Source organism: Salvelinus fontinalis, chromosome 8, assembly GCF_029448725.1.
Source record: "Salvelinus fontinalis isolate EN_2023a chromosome 8, ASM2944872v1, whole genome shotgun sequence".
Classification (NCBI taxonomy): Eukaryota; Metazoa; Chordata; class Actinopteri; order Salmoniformes; family Salmonidae; genus Salvelinus; species Salvelinus fontinalis.
In genome coordinates this window covers 25,876,946-25,895,276 of record NC_074672.1, presented here as the reverse complement: position 1 = coordinate 25,895,276, position 18,331 = coordinate 25,876,946, and the positions used below count along the sequence as shown (strand labels likewise).

The 18,331-nt window shown below is 41.9% G+C and overlaps 1 protein-coding gene across 1 annotated transcript in view; it reads right to left on the bottom strand.

Annotated features, from left to right (window-relative positions):
- Positions 1-1,696: 1,696 nt before the first annotated feature.
- Positions 1,697-18,331, bottom strand: part of LOC129860968 (oxysterol-binding protein-related protein 2-like) — a 31,920-nt gene continuing 15,285 nt past the window's right edge. Inside the window, exons 3-14 of the mRNA XM_055931945.1 lie at positions 15,614-15,737; positions 15,101-15,176; positions 14,777-14,911; positions 14,577-14,674; positions 13,717-13,899; positions 13,094-13,201; positions 11,406-11,495; positions 7,890-8,013; positions 5,882-6,007; positions 5,672-5,795; positions 5,320-5,410; positions 1,697-5,193 (exon numbers count right to left, since the gene is read on the bottom strand). Of these exons, the coding sequence (XP_055787920.1) occupies positions 5,091-5,193; positions 5,320-5,410; positions 5,672-5,795; positions 5,882-6,007; positions 7,890-8,013; positions 11,406-11,495; positions 13,094-13,201; positions 13,717-13,899; positions 14,577-14,674; positions 14,777-14,911; positions 15,101-15,176; positions 15,614-15,737 (1,382 nt within the window). The 3' untranslated portion in view covers positions 1,697-5,090. The remainder of the gene's footprint in view (positions 5,194-5,319; positions 5,411-5,671; positions 5,796-5,881; positions 6,008-7,889; positions 8,014-11,405; positions 11,496-13,093; positions 13,202-13,716; positions 13,900-14,576; positions 14,675-14,776; positions 14,912-15,100; positions 15,177-15,613; positions 15,738-18,331) is intronic.

The window sequence follows — 18,331 nt, the reverse complement described above, 5'->3', positions numbered from 1 at the left end:
AAGGGATATCCTGGCTTCCATTAACTGGATGGAGGTTTGTAAAAAAGAACATCTAATTGAAAAAAGCAACAGAAAATAAAGACAGACCCTAAATGAATAAGATGTTACATTCACTGTTGTAAGTGCAATGAGCTATACTTCATGTATCCATTTGAAAACTTTGTGTATGTTTCAGTGTATTCCTGTAAACAGTTGTAGTAGACTTGGTGCATCATGTCATGTAATGTGATGAATGAAATAATGACCTTACAATACATTTCAATCAGGAAAATAATAAAAGAGAAATACAAAAAAATACTGTTGTCTGTAGTAATCTTTCTAGAATTACAAGCAATACATTCAGATCATTATAGTGAGCATTCTATATAGCTCTCTTAACTTGCATCCTTTGTCCTGATTGTGCCCATATTTTCAGACCGGTGTAGATGATTAAAAGCTGCATTGTGAACAGATCTTCCTCACCACCTCCGGAGGTAGTCAGGCACAATAGGCTGCGTTTACACAGGAAGCCAAATTCTGATCTTTTTTTCACAAATTGAAAAAGATCTGATGTGAAAAGATATGTGATTGGCCAAAAGACCAATTAATGGAAATAATATCAGAATTGGGCTGCCTGTGTAAACACAGCCTAGACGGATCTGGACAGAAAAACCATTTAAATCATAATTATCCCATCTTCTAAAATCATTGACAGGTGGCACCAATGACTTATGGCATTAATGTAACATCATTTTTTTGTTTATTGAAAAGATAGAAAATTTAAATAATTTGCATACAGGTAGGGGCCAGGAGATTTGGTCACAATGCAGATAGATATGAGGCCCATTTTAATATAACGTATAGACATATTTCTGTAAATGTGGACAGGATCAGGACAAAGGATGCATGTTAGCGGCAGGTATAAACAGGGCTTATGAGTGAGAGAACGCTTATCATGGTCACCGTTTCTGCTGCTTCTCCATAGACAAACGCACACACTGTCAGCCTGAGCTGGTGGTGTACAGTATAAATATTACTGTATGGAGTGAGTCCATAAAAATCATACGGGCCATTCTTTTGAGAAAAGCTTTCCTTTCCTCCATACTTTACCACCATACTTTACTACCATAATCATCATTTTTCATATGAAAAAAACTAAGAATAAAAGGTCTGGATTCAAACCGTATCGCGGAAGATCCGCGCAAAAATGTAAAGGTCATTTCCGATTGAGCCGACATACAGCGTTAACCCTGAACGCAGTATTCGCAAACATTGCCTTTAAATTTAAATCAAGCTTTAACGCGGGTTTCTTCCGCAACACAGATTGAATCCAGCCCTAACTGAACTTCTAATTAAAAACCACAATGTCCAACAATATTTTCTTTAAGAAAAAAAGCATGTACTGTAGTTAAATCTAATGATATCATATAGTTTCTCATAAACTTGCAAGCTGCCCAAATGACAGAAATTACCCACTAAAACTTACACTTTAAAATCAGACATCTGGAATAATGTTATCCCCAAAACTTTGTTTAAATACTAATAAATCAATTGCATGAAATAATATGCTATTGGCTTGTGATTCTACTGTACTAAACATCTGACACACATGGCAGAAGAACATATATTTACATTGACAACCACAGTCAATAGGATTTTCAAAATGTTAAAAACGCAACTTATATAAGCTATTATTATGAAAACACACACAAAGATAAAAAATCTACTTTTTTAATGTTGGTACATTAACCTTAAGATGCTAGTTAACAAATTAGCATTTGATGAAACAGTGATGAAGTGTGTAGATACAACCAGAAGCAGTGTGATCTGTTTTACATACATTTCCTGTACATACACGTCTGCTGAGACCTAAACATTTCAAAGTGTTACTGACAATGAAGCACAGCATAGAGATGGGTTTGAAAAACATGTCAAAAACATTTGACTGATAAAACTAAAAAACATCTTAAATATTAAATGAAATACAGGTAAAAAATAAATGAAATACAGGAAAATCTGTTTACTTGGGGCTCTGTTCAACTAGATCCGCTTTACCCGACATCCGTATCGTGGTTGTTTTGGCGTTGTTGGAGGTGGAACTGCGTGAGAACTGTCAAATCCACAAGTGCCTACTGGCATTATACCTAATGCGGACCTTGCCATTGGCTGCATGGAGTCACATTAAGAGAAATCCCATGCAGCTATGTTTACAAGTTCAAAACACTGGAATGTGAAATATAGCCTACACCTCGAATTAGGCTTATATAAATCAAAGTCGTACTTTTTGTTAAATAAATTTCAATTTGAGTGTCATTATTTCTATATAGCCTACACATTCTCATTCTGAATTTCTAACACGAGGGGGATGGGTGTGGCTTCGTGACAATGATCACAAGAGCAGCTGCGCCAACGCAGTTACACCTTAGACGCCACCAAAACATCAGCTATGTGGGTGTCGGCCATCGCCGGTTAACGCTTGGTCTGACTGAATGTAAGCCTTCAAAATTCAGGCACTAAGTATAACCATGGGGGAAAAACTATCAATCAAGATAAGACATGATCAAAGGCTTCTTGGTTCGTCATGTCTTTTTGCCACATTGTGTTGCCCATTTCTCCAACCACCAGCAATTCCACAAAAACTAAGATTTGTGAAAGCAATATTCAGTCAAGATCAAATTGCTCTAAGCTGGGAATTCATCTTTATAATACTTTCTTAGACTACCATGGTGATCCACAGACCAAATTCACACAATCACTTTGGGTTCATCTACAGTCAAACAAGCTGACAAGACGGTCATCTAAATGTGGGTTTGGCTGCCGGTGACAAAACTAAAGTATGTGTGTTACTATACATGTAAAAGTACGCCGAGACACTCAGCGCTATTGGTTGGCTGCATAGATTTTGGCGGTCATTTCAAATGCACAGTGTGGTTCAGGAGAGTAGGCCAGTTTGTAGTGCAGGGAATGAAGTGGATCCTGGGAAACTAAACTGAATCCCCCTACGATTCACTTCAAGAGATTCCGTTTGGATTCCCATGAAGTGTGAACAGCATTCCCAATGGTCAACATGGCATGTTTTACTAAACAGACACTAAAGTTGTTTGCTGCTTTTAAAAGACCTCCAGAGCAGAAGCACATTGGTTTACACTTTGATTCATGCATGTAGGCTTAATCTACAAGGCTTCAATGTAATGTTTACCACAGTACAATTAACTTAACATTAATCCCCCAAAATATATTATATTTCTGTTAAAAAATGATTTGATGCCAGTCTGTTATAAATAAGAACTTACACATAATGGCTGACCATTATAAAAGAGATTGGTGATGTGTGGTTAGAAAGCTACAGAGTTCCTAACACGAGGAAGGCAACAAGGGAAGCTGATAATATTATACAATGACTTCTACTGTAAATCGGTTATAATCCCATCAATTCCAGATCCACTTTGAGCTGGTAGGACAGTTTTCTGGCGATTAGCTAGCTATATTTGATAAAGTAGGTATTTGCATACATGTATACCTTACATGCTTTATCATGTTACAATAATCAATTCATTTACTCATAGCCAATGACTGAAGCAAACCACCCCGCGCCAGTCATACCTGTAGTTAAAAGGAACCATATGGCTTCAGATTCTGTACAAATCACTACAAATGTATACACACTCGCAAACAGACAGATTACTCTTCTTATAATCTTACTACCCGCAATTGTTATTTTCATGACTCATGATTACTTTAACACTAAGTTGACTAACTAGGTAAACAGTGGGAGCTGAATGTACTGTAGGCTACTGCCACAAAGCTAGGGGTCACTAACGCTGTTAGCTAGCGAGCCAATAGCCATGCAGAAGCGTAAGAGAGGAATATTTTGGGCTGGGGGAATGACTAACTGACTGACTGACAGTCTGTATTCACAGACTGAGCACTGGCCATTGTGGATAGATACGTGTGTGATTGGCCTATACAGCAAATAGTCATTACTCTTATCTGTACATATAACTTACATTACAGGTAGTGATGAGAAGCTCAACCTCTGGACGTATATAGGGGCAGTGGCATAAAGTACTTCAGCAAAAATACTTTAAAGTACTCCCTAAGTCATTTTGGGGGTATCTGTTCTTTACTATTTATATTTTTTACAACTTCTACTTCACTACATTCCTAAAGAAAATAATGTACTTTTTACTTCATACATTTTCCCTGACACCCGAAAGTACTACATTTTGAATGACAGGAAAATGGTCCAATTCACACATTTATCAAGAGAACATCCCTGGTCATCCCTACTGCCTTTGATCTGGCTGACTCACTAAACACAAACGCTTTGTTTGTAAATGATGTGTGAGTGTTGGAGTGTGCCCCTGGCTACCCATAATAAAAAAAGAAAATAGTGCCATCTGATTTGCTTAACATAGGAAATTTGAAATGATTTATACTTTAACTTTTGATACTTAAGTATATTTTAGCAATTACAATTACCTTTGATAGTTCAGTATATTTAAAAACAATTACTTTGACTTAAGTAGTATTTTACTGGGTGACTTTCACTTCAACTTGAGTCCTTTTCTACTTCCCATACTTTCCAACACTGTATAGGGGGAGGGAAACCTGGTTGGAATAGTGCAGGTGCGCTTGGTTTATTTTGTCAGGCACAATGGGACCAAAGGAATAGTCCCAAATGTGCAAACTCGCCATGCAAAGCAAGTTAAAACAAACTAAAATATTTCCAATATTTTAAATAGGTATTCGACCCAGGTCTGATAGGGAGGAAGGGGAGAGGTACCCACAAAGCACTCCTGTTCAGGAACAAAACACAGTCTCCTACAGTCTCAGTTCCTTTCTGCTTTCACCTTTGATGCCTCCAATGATCAAAGGCACATTCACATTCCTGATTTCACCATTGACTGTTTGTTCCATAACTGTTAGAAGACGGGGGAGGGTCGTGTTAACAACACATAGCCTCTCCTTGTATAACACAGTGTCTATCGCCACTTCAGAGTTCCAATGGGAGACTGTGTGGTGCATAGAACAGGAGTGTCAGTGGACTGTCAGGAGTGAAAGTGAGGCTGAGGGGATGTTGGTGGGTGTTCCCATGGAGTCCACCTGGATCAGTAGATAACAGGGAGGTCAGAGTAATTTCTATCGAAGTAGCCCCCTGTGTAGAGCCAGTCCTGGGATGACGTGTAGGGGTTTGTGCCTGACTGGAACCATCTGGAAGACACGATAATGGTTATTATGGTTTACTTTCAATGATATAACACCATTGACCTTTATGTTCTACAAGTACGTCATATGAATAAATACAAATCTTGAAATGTGAGGACACTCAGTTGTCACCTAGTGGACCATTCCTCCTCGTCCTTGGAGCGGTCTTTCCGCGCCGACCTCTGTTTCTCCTCCAGCCTCTCCTTCTCTCGACTGGCTTCATCTGCACATACAAGAACAGTGGATCTTAAATGACCTATTCTGTACTTAGAAGCTGATACACAACCTTAACACTAGTTTCAATAAACCAGCCTCTAATACTTTGGCTGTGTGGATATGTGGCATGCACTGACATACTTAACCCCTCTCAAAAAACAACAATGAATCTGAACACAAAAAAAGACATGTGAATGTACCACCCCAAAGGAACGGTAGAGGGCAGCATCATGTAGGGTGTGGGGATGTAATAGAAAAACTTCATTACCCATGTCTCCGTTCTCCATGGCTCTGATGTCGGGCCGCAGGCGGCAGTCTGTGGGGGCCAGGCGGTCCTGCATGCCAGGCTCCAGCTCATTCAGCGACATGGCAAAGTTAGTGAAGTTATACATCTGTAAAAATAAGATACATAATTAATACCAAAATGTATGTGTGTGTGTAAGCTGTTGGGTTATACGCTAAGCTGTGTGTGTGTTACCTTAGCAGAGTGTTGGGGTCGTGATGATATCCTCCAGAGCAGGGTGCTGCCAGGGATCATAGCTACGGTCTCCTGGACCTCAGGCATGTCATCTGCATCATCGTTGTCTGCCCTCTCAGGCTCCTCCTGCACACACACACACACACACACACGTGTATGCAAGTCTATATAAAACTAGCAAGGCTTACAAAAATCAAATGAGATGTGTATTTTCCTTCTGAATAAAGCACTAAAATCAGAAATGACTTCAGCAAGGGATACAGGGCATTATGAAAGTATTCAGACCCCTTGACCTTTCCCACATATTGTTACGTTACAGACTTATTTTCTAAACTGGATTAAATAATTTCCCCCCATCATCAATCTATACACAATACCCCATAATGACAAAGCAAAAACGGGTTTAGACATTTCTGAAAATGTTTTACAAATAAAAAAACAGAACCTTAATTACATAAGTATTGCTATGAGACTTCCATTGATCATCCGTCAGATGTTTCTACAACTTGATTGAAGTCCACCTGTGGTAAATTCAATTGATTGGACATGAGTTGGAAAGGCACAAACCTGTCTATATAAGGTCCCACAGTTGACAGTGCATTTCAGAGCAAAAACCAAGCCTTGAGGTCCGAGACAGGATTGTGTTGAGGCACAGATCTGGGGAAGGGTACCAGAAAGCATCGAAGGTCCCCAAGAACACAGTGGCCTCCATCATTCTTAAATGGAAGAAGTTTGGAACAAAGACTCTTCCTAGAGCCACCCAGCTAAACTGAGCAAACGGGGGAGAAGGACCTTGGTCAGGGAGGTGACCAAGAACCCAATAGTCACTGACAGAGCTCCAGAGTTCCACTGGAGATGGGAAAACCTTCCAGAAGGACAACCATTTCTGCAGAACTTCACCAATCAAGCCTTTATGGCACCTAAAGGACTCTCAGACCATGAGAAACAGGATTCTCTGGTTGATGAAACCATAATTGAGTGCCAAGCGTCACGTCTGGAGGAAACCTGGCATCATCCCTACGGTGAAGCATGGTGGTGGCAGCATCATGCAGTTGGAATATTTTTCAGCGGCAGGGACTGGGAGACTAGTCAGGATCGAGGGAAAGATGAACGGAACAAAGAGAGATCCTTGATGAAAACCTGCTCCTCAGCACTCAGACTGTGGCAAAGATTCACCTTCAAAAGGACAAAGACCCTAGCACACAGCCAAGACAACGCAGGAGTGGCTTCGGGACAAGTCTCTGAATGTCTTTGAGTGGCCCAGTCAGAGCCCGGACTTGAACCCGATCGAACATCTCTGGAGAGACCTGAAAATAGCTGTGCTGCGACGCTCCCCATCCAATCTGACAGAGCTTGAGAGGATCTGCAGAGAAGAATGGGAGAAACTCCCTAAATACAGGTGTGCCAAGCTTACGGCATCATACCCAAGAAGACTCTAGGCGATAATTGCAGCCAAAGGTGCTTCAAAGTACTGAGTAAAGGGTCTGAATAATTATGTAAATGTGATATTTCAGTTTATTTATAATACATTTGCAAAGACTTCTTAAAACGTTTTTTTGCTTAGTTATAATGGTTTAATGTGTGTAGATTGAGGGGGAAAACAATTTAATCCATTTTAGAATAAGGCTGTAACGTAACAAAATGTGGAAAAAGTCAAGGGGTCTGAATACTTCCCCAATGCCCTGTATGTCTACTTCATGTACCATGAATTTACCATATCCACTATGAAATTAACTACACTATACTGTTCTCACCGGTTCACCACCCATACTACTACAGAGACCTAGACTACTTGTCTCATTTTTACCTTGACATTACACCATGGCATGCTGCCAGAACCATCAGGAAATCAAAACCAGAGGACAGTTATCAAAAGAAGTCAATGTTGTATTACAATGAGTCAACAAACATTACAAACACACACAATATGTACACTACAAGGCCCAATCTGCATCGAAAATAACTTTACTCTAGAAAAGGACACCCATGTTGTGAGACACTCACTCACCTGACTCTTCGGTTTCTTAGAGTCTCCTTTCTTCTCAGCCTTCTTGTTGGCCTCATATGTCTGGGGGTCCACGCTCCACATGCACTCAGTCCACTTCCCATAGATCACACAATGCTTCTTTTTACTGCCAGGGACAGAGAGGGGAGGAGACATCAGCAGCCAAATACTGCAGCACTGACAGAGAATGACGCCGTGTTATCATTGTGTGTCACCCACCAGGGGCGAGTTCAGTAGGGAGAAACGCTTCGAAACCATTTGACACGTGAAGGTACCACTCTTTCCTGCAGTCAAATTACCTAGTTGACTCATGGGTGGAATGTTGTTAATATTTTTCACCAAAAACACTGTGTTTCTATTTTGATGATAATCGTGCCAGAGGGGAGGCTGCCGTTTAACGGGCTCCTAACCAACTGTGCTATTAAAAAAAAAATGTTTTGCATTGTTTGTAACATATTTTGTACCTAATTTAGCTATTAGCGTGAAGAAATTACGGAAATTCAGTGGGCCGGCGTCGGCGACTGGGTAAACCGTCTTTACCATCCGTTCTATTGGTCAATGTGCAATCACTGGAAAATAAGCTGGATGATATACGATCGAGACTATCCTACCAACGGGATGTTAAAAACGAATATCTTATGTTTCACCGAGTCGTGGCAGATAATATAGAGCTGGCTGGGTTTTCTGTGCATTGGCAGGACAGAGCAGCTATGTCTGGTCTATTTGTCAGTAACAGCTGGGGCGCAATGTCTAATATTAAAGTCTCGAGGTATTGCTTGAGTAAGAGTACCTCATGATAAGCTGTAGACCTCTATCTATCCAGAGAGTTTTCATCTATATTATTCATAGCCATCTATTCACCACCACAAACCGATGCTGGCACTAAGACCGCACTTAACGAGCTGTATAAGGCCAAAAGAAAACAAGAAAATGCTCATCCAGAAGCGGCACTCCTAGCGGCCGGGGACTTTAATGCAGGCAAACTTAAATCCGTTTTACCTAATTTCTACTACCATGTCACATGCGCAACCAGAGGAGAAAAGAGAATAAAAAATAAAAAATCTAGACCACCTTCACTCCACACGCATACAAAGCTCTCCCAATTTAGCAACTCTGACCATAATTCTATCCTCCTGATTCCTGCTTACAAGCAAAAACTAAAGCAGGAAGTAACTGACTCGCTCAATACGGAAGAGGTCAGATGACGCACGCGGATGCTACAGGACTGTTTTGCTGTAGCGTAAACATCCAATGGTATTGAGGAGTATACCACCTCAGTCACTGGCTTTATCAATAAGTGCATCTACGACGTCGTGTCCAGTGACCGTACGTATATATCCCAACCAGAAGCCAAGGATTACAGGCAACATCCGCACGAGCTAAAGGCTAGAGCTGCTGCTTTCAAGAAGTGGGACAATAATCCGGACGCTTATAAGAAATCCCGCTATGCCCTCAGACTAACCATCAAACAGGCAAAGCATCAATACAGGACTAAGATTGAATCCTACTACACCGGCTCTGTCACTCGTTGGATGTGGCAGGGCTTGCAAACTATTACGGACTACAAAGGGAAGCCCAGACGCAAGCTTCCAAGTGACGCTAGCCTACCAAACGAGCTAAATGCATTTTATGCTTGCGTCGAGGCAAGCAACACTGAAGCATGCAAGAGAGCACTAGGTGTTCCGGACAACTGTGTGATCATGCTTACCGTAGCCGATGTGAGGAAGACCTTTAAACAGGTCAACATTCAAGGCTGCGGGGCCAGACGGATTACATGAATGTGCACTCAGAGCATGCGCGGACAAACTGGCAAGTGTCTTCCATTGACATTTCCAACCTCTCCCTGACCGAATCTGTAATACCCACGTTTCAAGCAGACCACCATAGCCCCTGTGCCCAAAAAAGCGACGGTAACCTGCCTAAATGACTACCACCCCGTAGCACTCACGTCGGTAGCCATGAAGTGCTTTGTAAGATGACACAATCGAACACCACACTGCCCTTTCCCACCTGGACAAAAGGAACACCTACATGAGAATGCTGTTCATTGACTACAGCTCAGTGTTAAACACCATAGTGCCCACAAAGCTCATCACTAAGCTAAGGATCCTGGGACTAAACACCTCCCTCTGTAACTGGATCCTGGACTTCCTGATGGGCCGCCCCCAGGTGGTAAGGGTAGGCAACAAAATTGCCACGCTGATCCTCAACACTAGGTCCCCTTAGGGGTGCGTGCTTAGTCCCCTCCTTTACTCCCTGTTCACCCACGACTGCGTGGCCAAGCACGACTCCAACACCATCAATACGTTTGTTGACGACACAACAGTTGTATGCCTGATCCCCGACGATGAGCCAGGCGATAGGGAGGAGGTCAGAGACCTGGCAGTGTGGTGCCAGAACAACAACCTCTCCCTCAATGTGAGCAAGACAAAGGAGCTGATCATAGACTACAGGAAAAGGAGGGCCGAACAGGCCCCCATTAACATTGACAGGGCTGAAGTGGAGCGGGTCAAGAGTTAAGTTCCACCAACAAACTGTCATGGTCCAAATACACCAATACATTCGTGAAGAAGGCACAACACATTTTCCCCCTCAGGAGACTGAAAAGACAGCTACAGCTGCACCATCGAGAGCACCCTGACCGGTTGCATCATCGCCTGGTACGGCAACTGCTCAGCATCCGACCGTAAGGCGCTACAGTGTGCAGTGCGCAAGGCCAAGTACATCACTGGGTCCAAACTTCCTGCCATCCAGGACCTATATAATAGGCGGTGTCAGAGGAAGGCCCAAAAAATTGTCAACGACTCCAGTCACCAAAGTCATACACTGTTCTCTCTGCTACCGCACGGCAAGCGGTAACGGAGCGCCAAGTCTGGGTCCAAAAGGCTCCTTAACAGCTTCTACCCCCAAGCCATAAGACTACTGAACAATTAATAAAATGGCCACCCGGACTATTTACATTGATACCCCCACCTTTTGTTTTTACACTGCTGATACCCGGCTGTTAATTATCTACGCATAGTCACTTTCCCCCTACCGACATGTACAAATTACCTCAACTAAAATATACCCACGCATATTGACTTGGTACCGGTACCCCTATATATAGCGTCGTTATTGTTATTGTGTTACTATTTATTTTAAAAATTACTTTAGTTTATTTAGTCAATCTTTTCTTAACTCTATTTCTTGAACTGCATTGTTGGTTAAGGGCTTGTAAGTAAGCATTTCACAGTAAGGTCCTGTTGTATTAGGCACATTTGATTTGAATAAACAGTTATGTTATATTTCAGTCTTTTGTGATGTATATAAAGATTAATATTGTGACACAAACTCAAAATGTTATACATTTCAACTCTACAGTGGTTCTTCCTTTAAAAGTTGTGACGTACGTACTGCAGCACAGCTTTGGGGGTGCAGTGTGTCACAAGAACACTTAAAACTGGACCAGTGAATTCAGGACCAGAGAAGTAAGCCATAGTTGGTGTATCAGAGTGCCAATACTTCCACATTCTGTACCTCTTATCCTGAATGTAGCCCTCTACTCTGTGTAGCTCCTTCCCAAACATGCCACATGGCTTGAAGTTCAGCACACACTTATCTCCAGTACTGCTCAGGACAGACAGAGACCAGAAGAATGAGGAGAAAAGAAACAATCATTCATTTCCAGACCATTATGGCTCAAGTACTGTTTTCAGGGGCAAATCTTAACTACCACTAAAGTCACATTTTCACTTAAGCTTTGTTCACAATGCAGACCTTAACGCTCAAATCAGTTTTGTTTTTCAAATCCATTTGGGATACTGACTGTCCAAACCGCAAGTTACAAGTGAACAAATGGGATTTGCGTATGCTCAGACTGTAGTAATTTGCTGACATGGTTACGCTAGTTGTCATGGTAATGACAGGAGTGTGTGTACAGTGGTGTAGGCTGACTGGTGGTGGTTCTCGGGTTTCCTCTTGCTCAGCAGTTCATGTGTCGCAAGCGAAGGTGACAACAAAGCCGACCATAGAAGTTTCCCAGTTGCTTTGACTGTTCGAAATCAGTGTATGAACACTTTAAGCCTCAAAAGGATAAGAGGATCCAACTTTCAACTTCAAAATGAGTAATTTTTTCCTAACCACAAAAGTAAACTAGCTAGCTAGCTGTTCCGCTTGCTAGTGTAACGGATGTGAAATGGCTAGCTAGTTAGCGGGTACGCGCTAATAGCGTTTCAATCAGTTACGTCACTTGCTCTGAAACCTAGAAATAGTGGTTCCCCTTGCAGAGGGCTTTTGTGGAGCGATGGGTAACGATGCTTCGTGGGTCACTGTTGTTGATGTGTGCAGAGGGTCCCTGGTTCGCGCCCGGGTCGGGGGGATGGTCTAAAGTTATACTGTTACATTGATGCTGTTGACCCGGATCACTGGTTGCTGCGGAAAAGGAGAAGGTCGAAAGGGGGGTGAGTGTAACGGATGTGAAATGGCTAGCTAGTTAGCGGGTACACGCTAATAGCGTTTCAATCAGTTACGTCACTTGCTCTGAAACCTAGAAGTAGTGGTTCCCCATGCTCTGCAAGGGCCGCGGCTTTTGTGGAGCGATGGGTAACGATGCTTCGTGGGTGACTGTTGTTGATGTGTGCAGAGGGTCCCTGGTTCGCGCCCGGGTCGGGGCGAGGAGACGGTCTAAAGTTATACTGTTACACTAGCATATTCACTCATTTGTTTGTAAACAATTAATAAGCTAGTTAGCTACCATGTCATGTTTTTATCAAACTGTCAACAGAGTAGCTAGCAAGTAACAAGATACGCCAAATAAGTCTAAAAAACACTTAAGGGTCAATAAACCAGATTTAACCATTCAGACAAGTCACATGATCAGGAATCAAATTTGTATCTGATTTAAAATCACCTATGAATATAGTTTGAATTTGACTTGAGAAAATCTGATTCCATATGCTTCTTGGCTGTTCATTCAGTCTGCAGGAAAAAGATCAGATTCGAAAAGGAAACGCAAAAAAATTGGATCTGAGTCACTTCAAACTGCCAGTGTGAACAAGACTTAACCCATTGACATTAATGCATGATTAAGTGAACATTGTATTGAAGTTAGGATTTGCCCCTATGTCTGTTCTACTGAAAGTAGTGGATATTAACACATTTATATACTTCCAAACCAAGAATTGAAGGTAAACTAAGGTAAACAAAATAGCCATTCCTATATTCACCTGTGGTTGAGGATCTCCACAGTGCCATACTGCTCGATCCACAGTTTACCCAGGATGACATTGTGTACACAGCAGAAAGGGTTGGTCCATGTATAGACCTCACCATGCCTGGGGAGAAGGGGAGCAAACAAAGCCTCAGTACAATGGATTCTCACACACACACGTTTGCTGAACAGTTAATCAAAAGACTATCCGGACTATTTGCATTGGATGTGCACACTCACTGGACTCTACCTACACATACTGCACTGACAATCACACACACTACATACGCTCACACACAAACACTACATACGCTCACACGCACACACTCACATACGCTGCTGCTACTGTTTATCATCTATCCTGAATGCCTAGTCACTTTTAACCATTCTTACAGGTACATGTACATATTACCTCTACCTCATACCCCTGCACATTCACTCGGTACTGGTAGTCCTTGTATATAGCCTTGTCATTTTTTAATACATTTTTTTCTTATTTTTGAGAAGGAAATAATTTTGTTATTTTTAACTCTGCATTGTTGGGAAAGGGCACTTAAGTAAGCATTTCACGGTAAAGTCTATACCTGTTGTATTCGGCACATGTGATAAATAACATTTGATTGGATTGATTTGACTCACTTGAGGAGTTCTAGTGTGATGGTTCCCTTTGGCTCAGCCTCCACACTCTTACCCCAGAACTTTAGTTTGGGGTAGATGGAGCCGTGGAAAACGAAGTCCCCGACTAGGCTTTCAGCGTGGAAGGCACTGATGGGGGGGTGGTGGCTGACCTGCTCCGAGATCAGCCTGTAGCCATGGTCCTCTCTAGGGGAGAGAGAGAGAGAGAGAGAGAGAAGAGAAAGGGGGGATGAGAAAAAGAGGGGAAGAAAGAATATAGGCAGGACAGGAGGAGGAAAAAAGACAAAGATTGTTATCATAGCATATTGAAAATAACGTCAACAGAGGAACATATACTACCGTTCAAAATTTTGGGGTCACTTAGAAATGTCCTTGTTAAAAATTTTAAAAAAGCACATTACAATAACATCAAATTGATCTGAAATACAGTGTAGACATTGTTCATGTTGTAAATAACTATTGTAACTGGAAACGGCAGATTTTTTTATGGAATATCTACATAGGTGTACAGAGGCCCATGATCAGCAACCATCACTCCTGTGTTCCAATGGCACGCCGTGTTAGCTAATCCAAGTTAATCATTTTAAAAGGATAATTGCTAAGTTGGAAAACCCTTTTGTAATTATGTTAGTACAGATGAAAAGTGTTGTTGATTAAAGAAGCAATAAAACTTTTGAACAGTAGTGTAAGTATTATTGTTAAATTCATGGGTGGAAGCAGGTAAAGATCTCCTATTAAAGGCTTGAAGTCTAATACAGCGTGCAGTCTAGTCAGAGACAGGGAGGAAGTCCAGAGCTACACAGCTTTTTACAACACCTCTCTATGCAACTTTGTATGGGAGTGTTGCAGTCCTGTCCCCTCACCGTGTCAGCTCGTAGGTCTCTCCTAGCAGAGGGTTGAAGGGCTTTCCAGTTCTGTCCCACTGTGACGCTACGGCCGACACGGCAAAAGCAGCTACCGCCTGGGAAGACACGAGGGGAGGATTCACTGTCTCTTACTGTTTAGTCATCCAACTGGGTTATCGGAAGCTTCCTTTGTTGTTACGTTGTGTGTATGCTCTCACTTGCATGCGCTCTATGGAGTCGGACAGCGAGCAGGCTTTGTTGATGAGGTATGTGTGCTCCATGTACTCAGTGATCCGCTGGAGGAAGCTCAGGGGCTCGTTGAACACAATGGGCATGGTGATCTTGGACAACTCCTACACACGGGCGCACGCACACGCGCGCACACACACACACACAGAAAAGAAGCAAGATTAGAATGTCAAATACTTTCACAGAAGTGGGATGAATTCAAACTCTTTAGCATAGAAACCTAGAGAATGTCATTGTCTATAAATAGATGTGTGATCATGAAGTCATTCCTAGATAGGGTCTGTAGCCCTTACCAGTCCAATGCATTTCTTTAGAATGCCCCACACACTGAAGTTGTTTCTGGAAAACATTGGGGCGGGTAGTGTTGTCCTGAAAGATGTAAGGATAAGACAGACAAAACACACAAAGACAACATATTAGTGTCTTGTAGAGAATCAGAGAAGGTGAGTATCACTATGATGACTATCACTACTAAAGTATGTGATTGTAGAGAATCAGAGAAGGTGAGTATCACTATGATGACTATCACTACTAAAGTATGTGATTGTAGAGGCTGACCTGTTGCATGTTATTATATACTGACTGGCTGACTGGGTTAGAGATAAATGGAGCATGTGGACTGGCCAGTCTTCTAGCAGGGTTAAAGCTATTAAGAATGTGGGAGAAAGAGAGGGAGGGAGAGCAACACAGAGTCAGCAAGAGACAGATTACGATAGTGTGAGAAAGAGAGAGAGACCGAAAAGAAAGAGATGGATGGAGAGAAAGAAAGAGAAGACCCGGAGAGGAGGACACAGCAGGAATCGTACCTGTGTTTCCTGATTCCGTTCTCCTGTGGCAAGGAACCATCGTTCCTCTGGGTGCCATCATACACCACGGCATCTTTAAAACTGGCCTCCGACGTGCCTTCATACGACTCATCAGAGTCCAAGCCTAACACAGACAAACACACACACAAATTAGGGAAAAGCTAAAGAGCCATTTTCTGTTTACCATCAGTTATGTTGAGTGATGCACGTGCATCTGTAGCAGGATAGCTAACACAGATGTCGGGACATTGACAAACTTAACAGTGATTGCTTACCGTGAAAACACGCAAGACTGATGGCCAACAAGTATATTATTCTTCTGGCTTCATCTAGCTCTATTTGTGATACTTGACCTTGCCTTACTAGCCCTTAGGTAATCACCCTCTGACGACATAGTGATGTTGTAGACGATAACCATCTGATTACGTGTTTGGTAGCCTTTCCACTCACAGTCCCTGTCATTCGTATACTGGTTGAAAATGGCAGATTTGTCATTGATAAATGCCTAAATTGGAAGGCAGTGGCTATACAGTAACATGCTATACATGTTAGAGCTCAGGTTATCCACTTCACAGCGCTGTATGGGTTTTGACTGACAGCAATTCTAAACTTGAGCACACGAGATGACCCCATCCCTCCCGCTAATTGGGCAATTTTTTGCAAATTTGTTATCGGAGGGAAGTGCTGTAAATTGAAAGGAGACGATGTGTTCTGAAAGATGACACATTGAGGATTATAATAAATACATATTTGATGTTACACAATCAAATCACTCATCACTTCACATTTCTATATTTGAAGACTCATGTCATTTACAGTATCAACATTTATGATCGCTATGTTTTATCCAGTTTCAAGGATGGCATGCGTTATAACCTGGGTAGTCCTGAATAGAATAAGACTGTTTGTAGTATTGTGACAAAAATTTGCCATGGAACACGACTCCATTCTATGCGCACATAAATTACAATCTGTCTGAAGTGCCGTTTGAAAGCAGAACACTAAGATCATATTAACATAGCTAGCCATGTTGGCAATAGAATAAGCTTTCAAATTACACCCACCTGACCCAGATTGCGATTTATAAATTTATAAATGTTTTTGGATTGCGTAAACAGAAATTGTATGACGGTGGGGACGGAGGGCTGTGTTCCAAACAAAATACAATGAGTGCGTTTGCTTCAGCTCCTCAATGGCAAGGCTAGGAGAGCTCAAAAAAGCACCTTATAGTGACATGCTGACTAGACCGGGCACGAGTGTGCATGCCCCATAGCGCGCATGTTGATTTTGTCCATCCACACCAGACGCGATCAGGACACGCAGGTTGAAATATCAAAACAAACTGAAGCAACTAGATTAATTTAGGGACAGGTCGAAACACATGAAACATTAATGGCCAGCTAGTTGCTACCTAAATATTGGGTTGTTATTTTACCTGAAATGCTGAGTCTCCTTTTTGTCTGGATCTTTGTAGAATTTGGACCCCTTTTGAGTTACACAAAATCGTATGTTCTCTACTCCGACAATTATTCCACAGATAAAAGGGGAAACCTTGTTAGCTTCTAGTAATTTCTTCTTCTGACTTTATATGGTGGTTGGCAACCAACTTTAAGGTGCATTACCACCACCAACTGGACTGGAGTGTGGACCTCAGTTCGTCTTTCTCACCCACGTGGGTATATGCTCCTAAAAACCAATAAGGGATGGGAGAGGCAGGACTTGCAGTACATCAACATCAAAAATAGAACCAAGTTCTATTTTAGCGCCTGGCTACACAGAAGCTTGTTGAGGTGCGCGAGCAGTTTGGATGAAATTATTGAATAACGTGTGTACATTTATTTTGCAATGCTCGAGCACATAAAATTGTTGTTTTATTTGTTTTTTAAAACCAGGTTTGCTGTTCACTTATGCTATACGAGATGGGAGTTCCATGCAATCATGGCTCTGTATAATACTATACGTTTCCTTGAATTTGTTCTGGACCTGGGCAAATACCGTAAAATACCCCTGGTGGCATGTCTGGTGTGGTAAGTGTGTGTCAGTGCTGTGTGTAAGTTGACTCTGCAAACAAACATTTTTAAACACAATGTTTCTTATAAAAACAAGAAGTGATGCATTCAGTCTTTCATCAATGCTTAGCCAAGAGAGACTAGTATTGATATTAGCGCTCACTCTGATGAAAAGCAAAATATTCCGCTCTGTTCTGGGGCCGATGCAGCTTAACTAGCTCCTTCTTTGCAGCATTTTACCATATGACTGGACAATAATCAAGATAGAACTAGGCCTGCAGGACTTGCTTTATGGAGTGTGGTGTCAAAAAAGAAGAGCATCTCTTTATCACCAGACAGACCTCTCCCGATCTTTACAACCATTGAATCAACATGTTTTGACCATGATGGTGTTACCTTAGATGGTAAACTAAGTAATTTAGTCTCCTCAACTTGCTTAACAGCCACACCATTCATTACCATATTACGCTCAGGTCTAGAATGCTCTTAGTTTTAGAGATGTTCAGGACCAGTCTATTACTGGCCACCCATTCTAAAACGGACTGCAACTCTTTGTTTAGGGTTGCAGTGACTTCACTAGCTGTGGTTGCTGACGCGTATAGGGTAGAATAATGAGCATACATGGACACACAGGCTTTGTTTAATGCCACTGGCAGGTTATTGGTAAACATAGAAAATAGTATATGGCCAAGAGAGCTGCTCTGCGGTA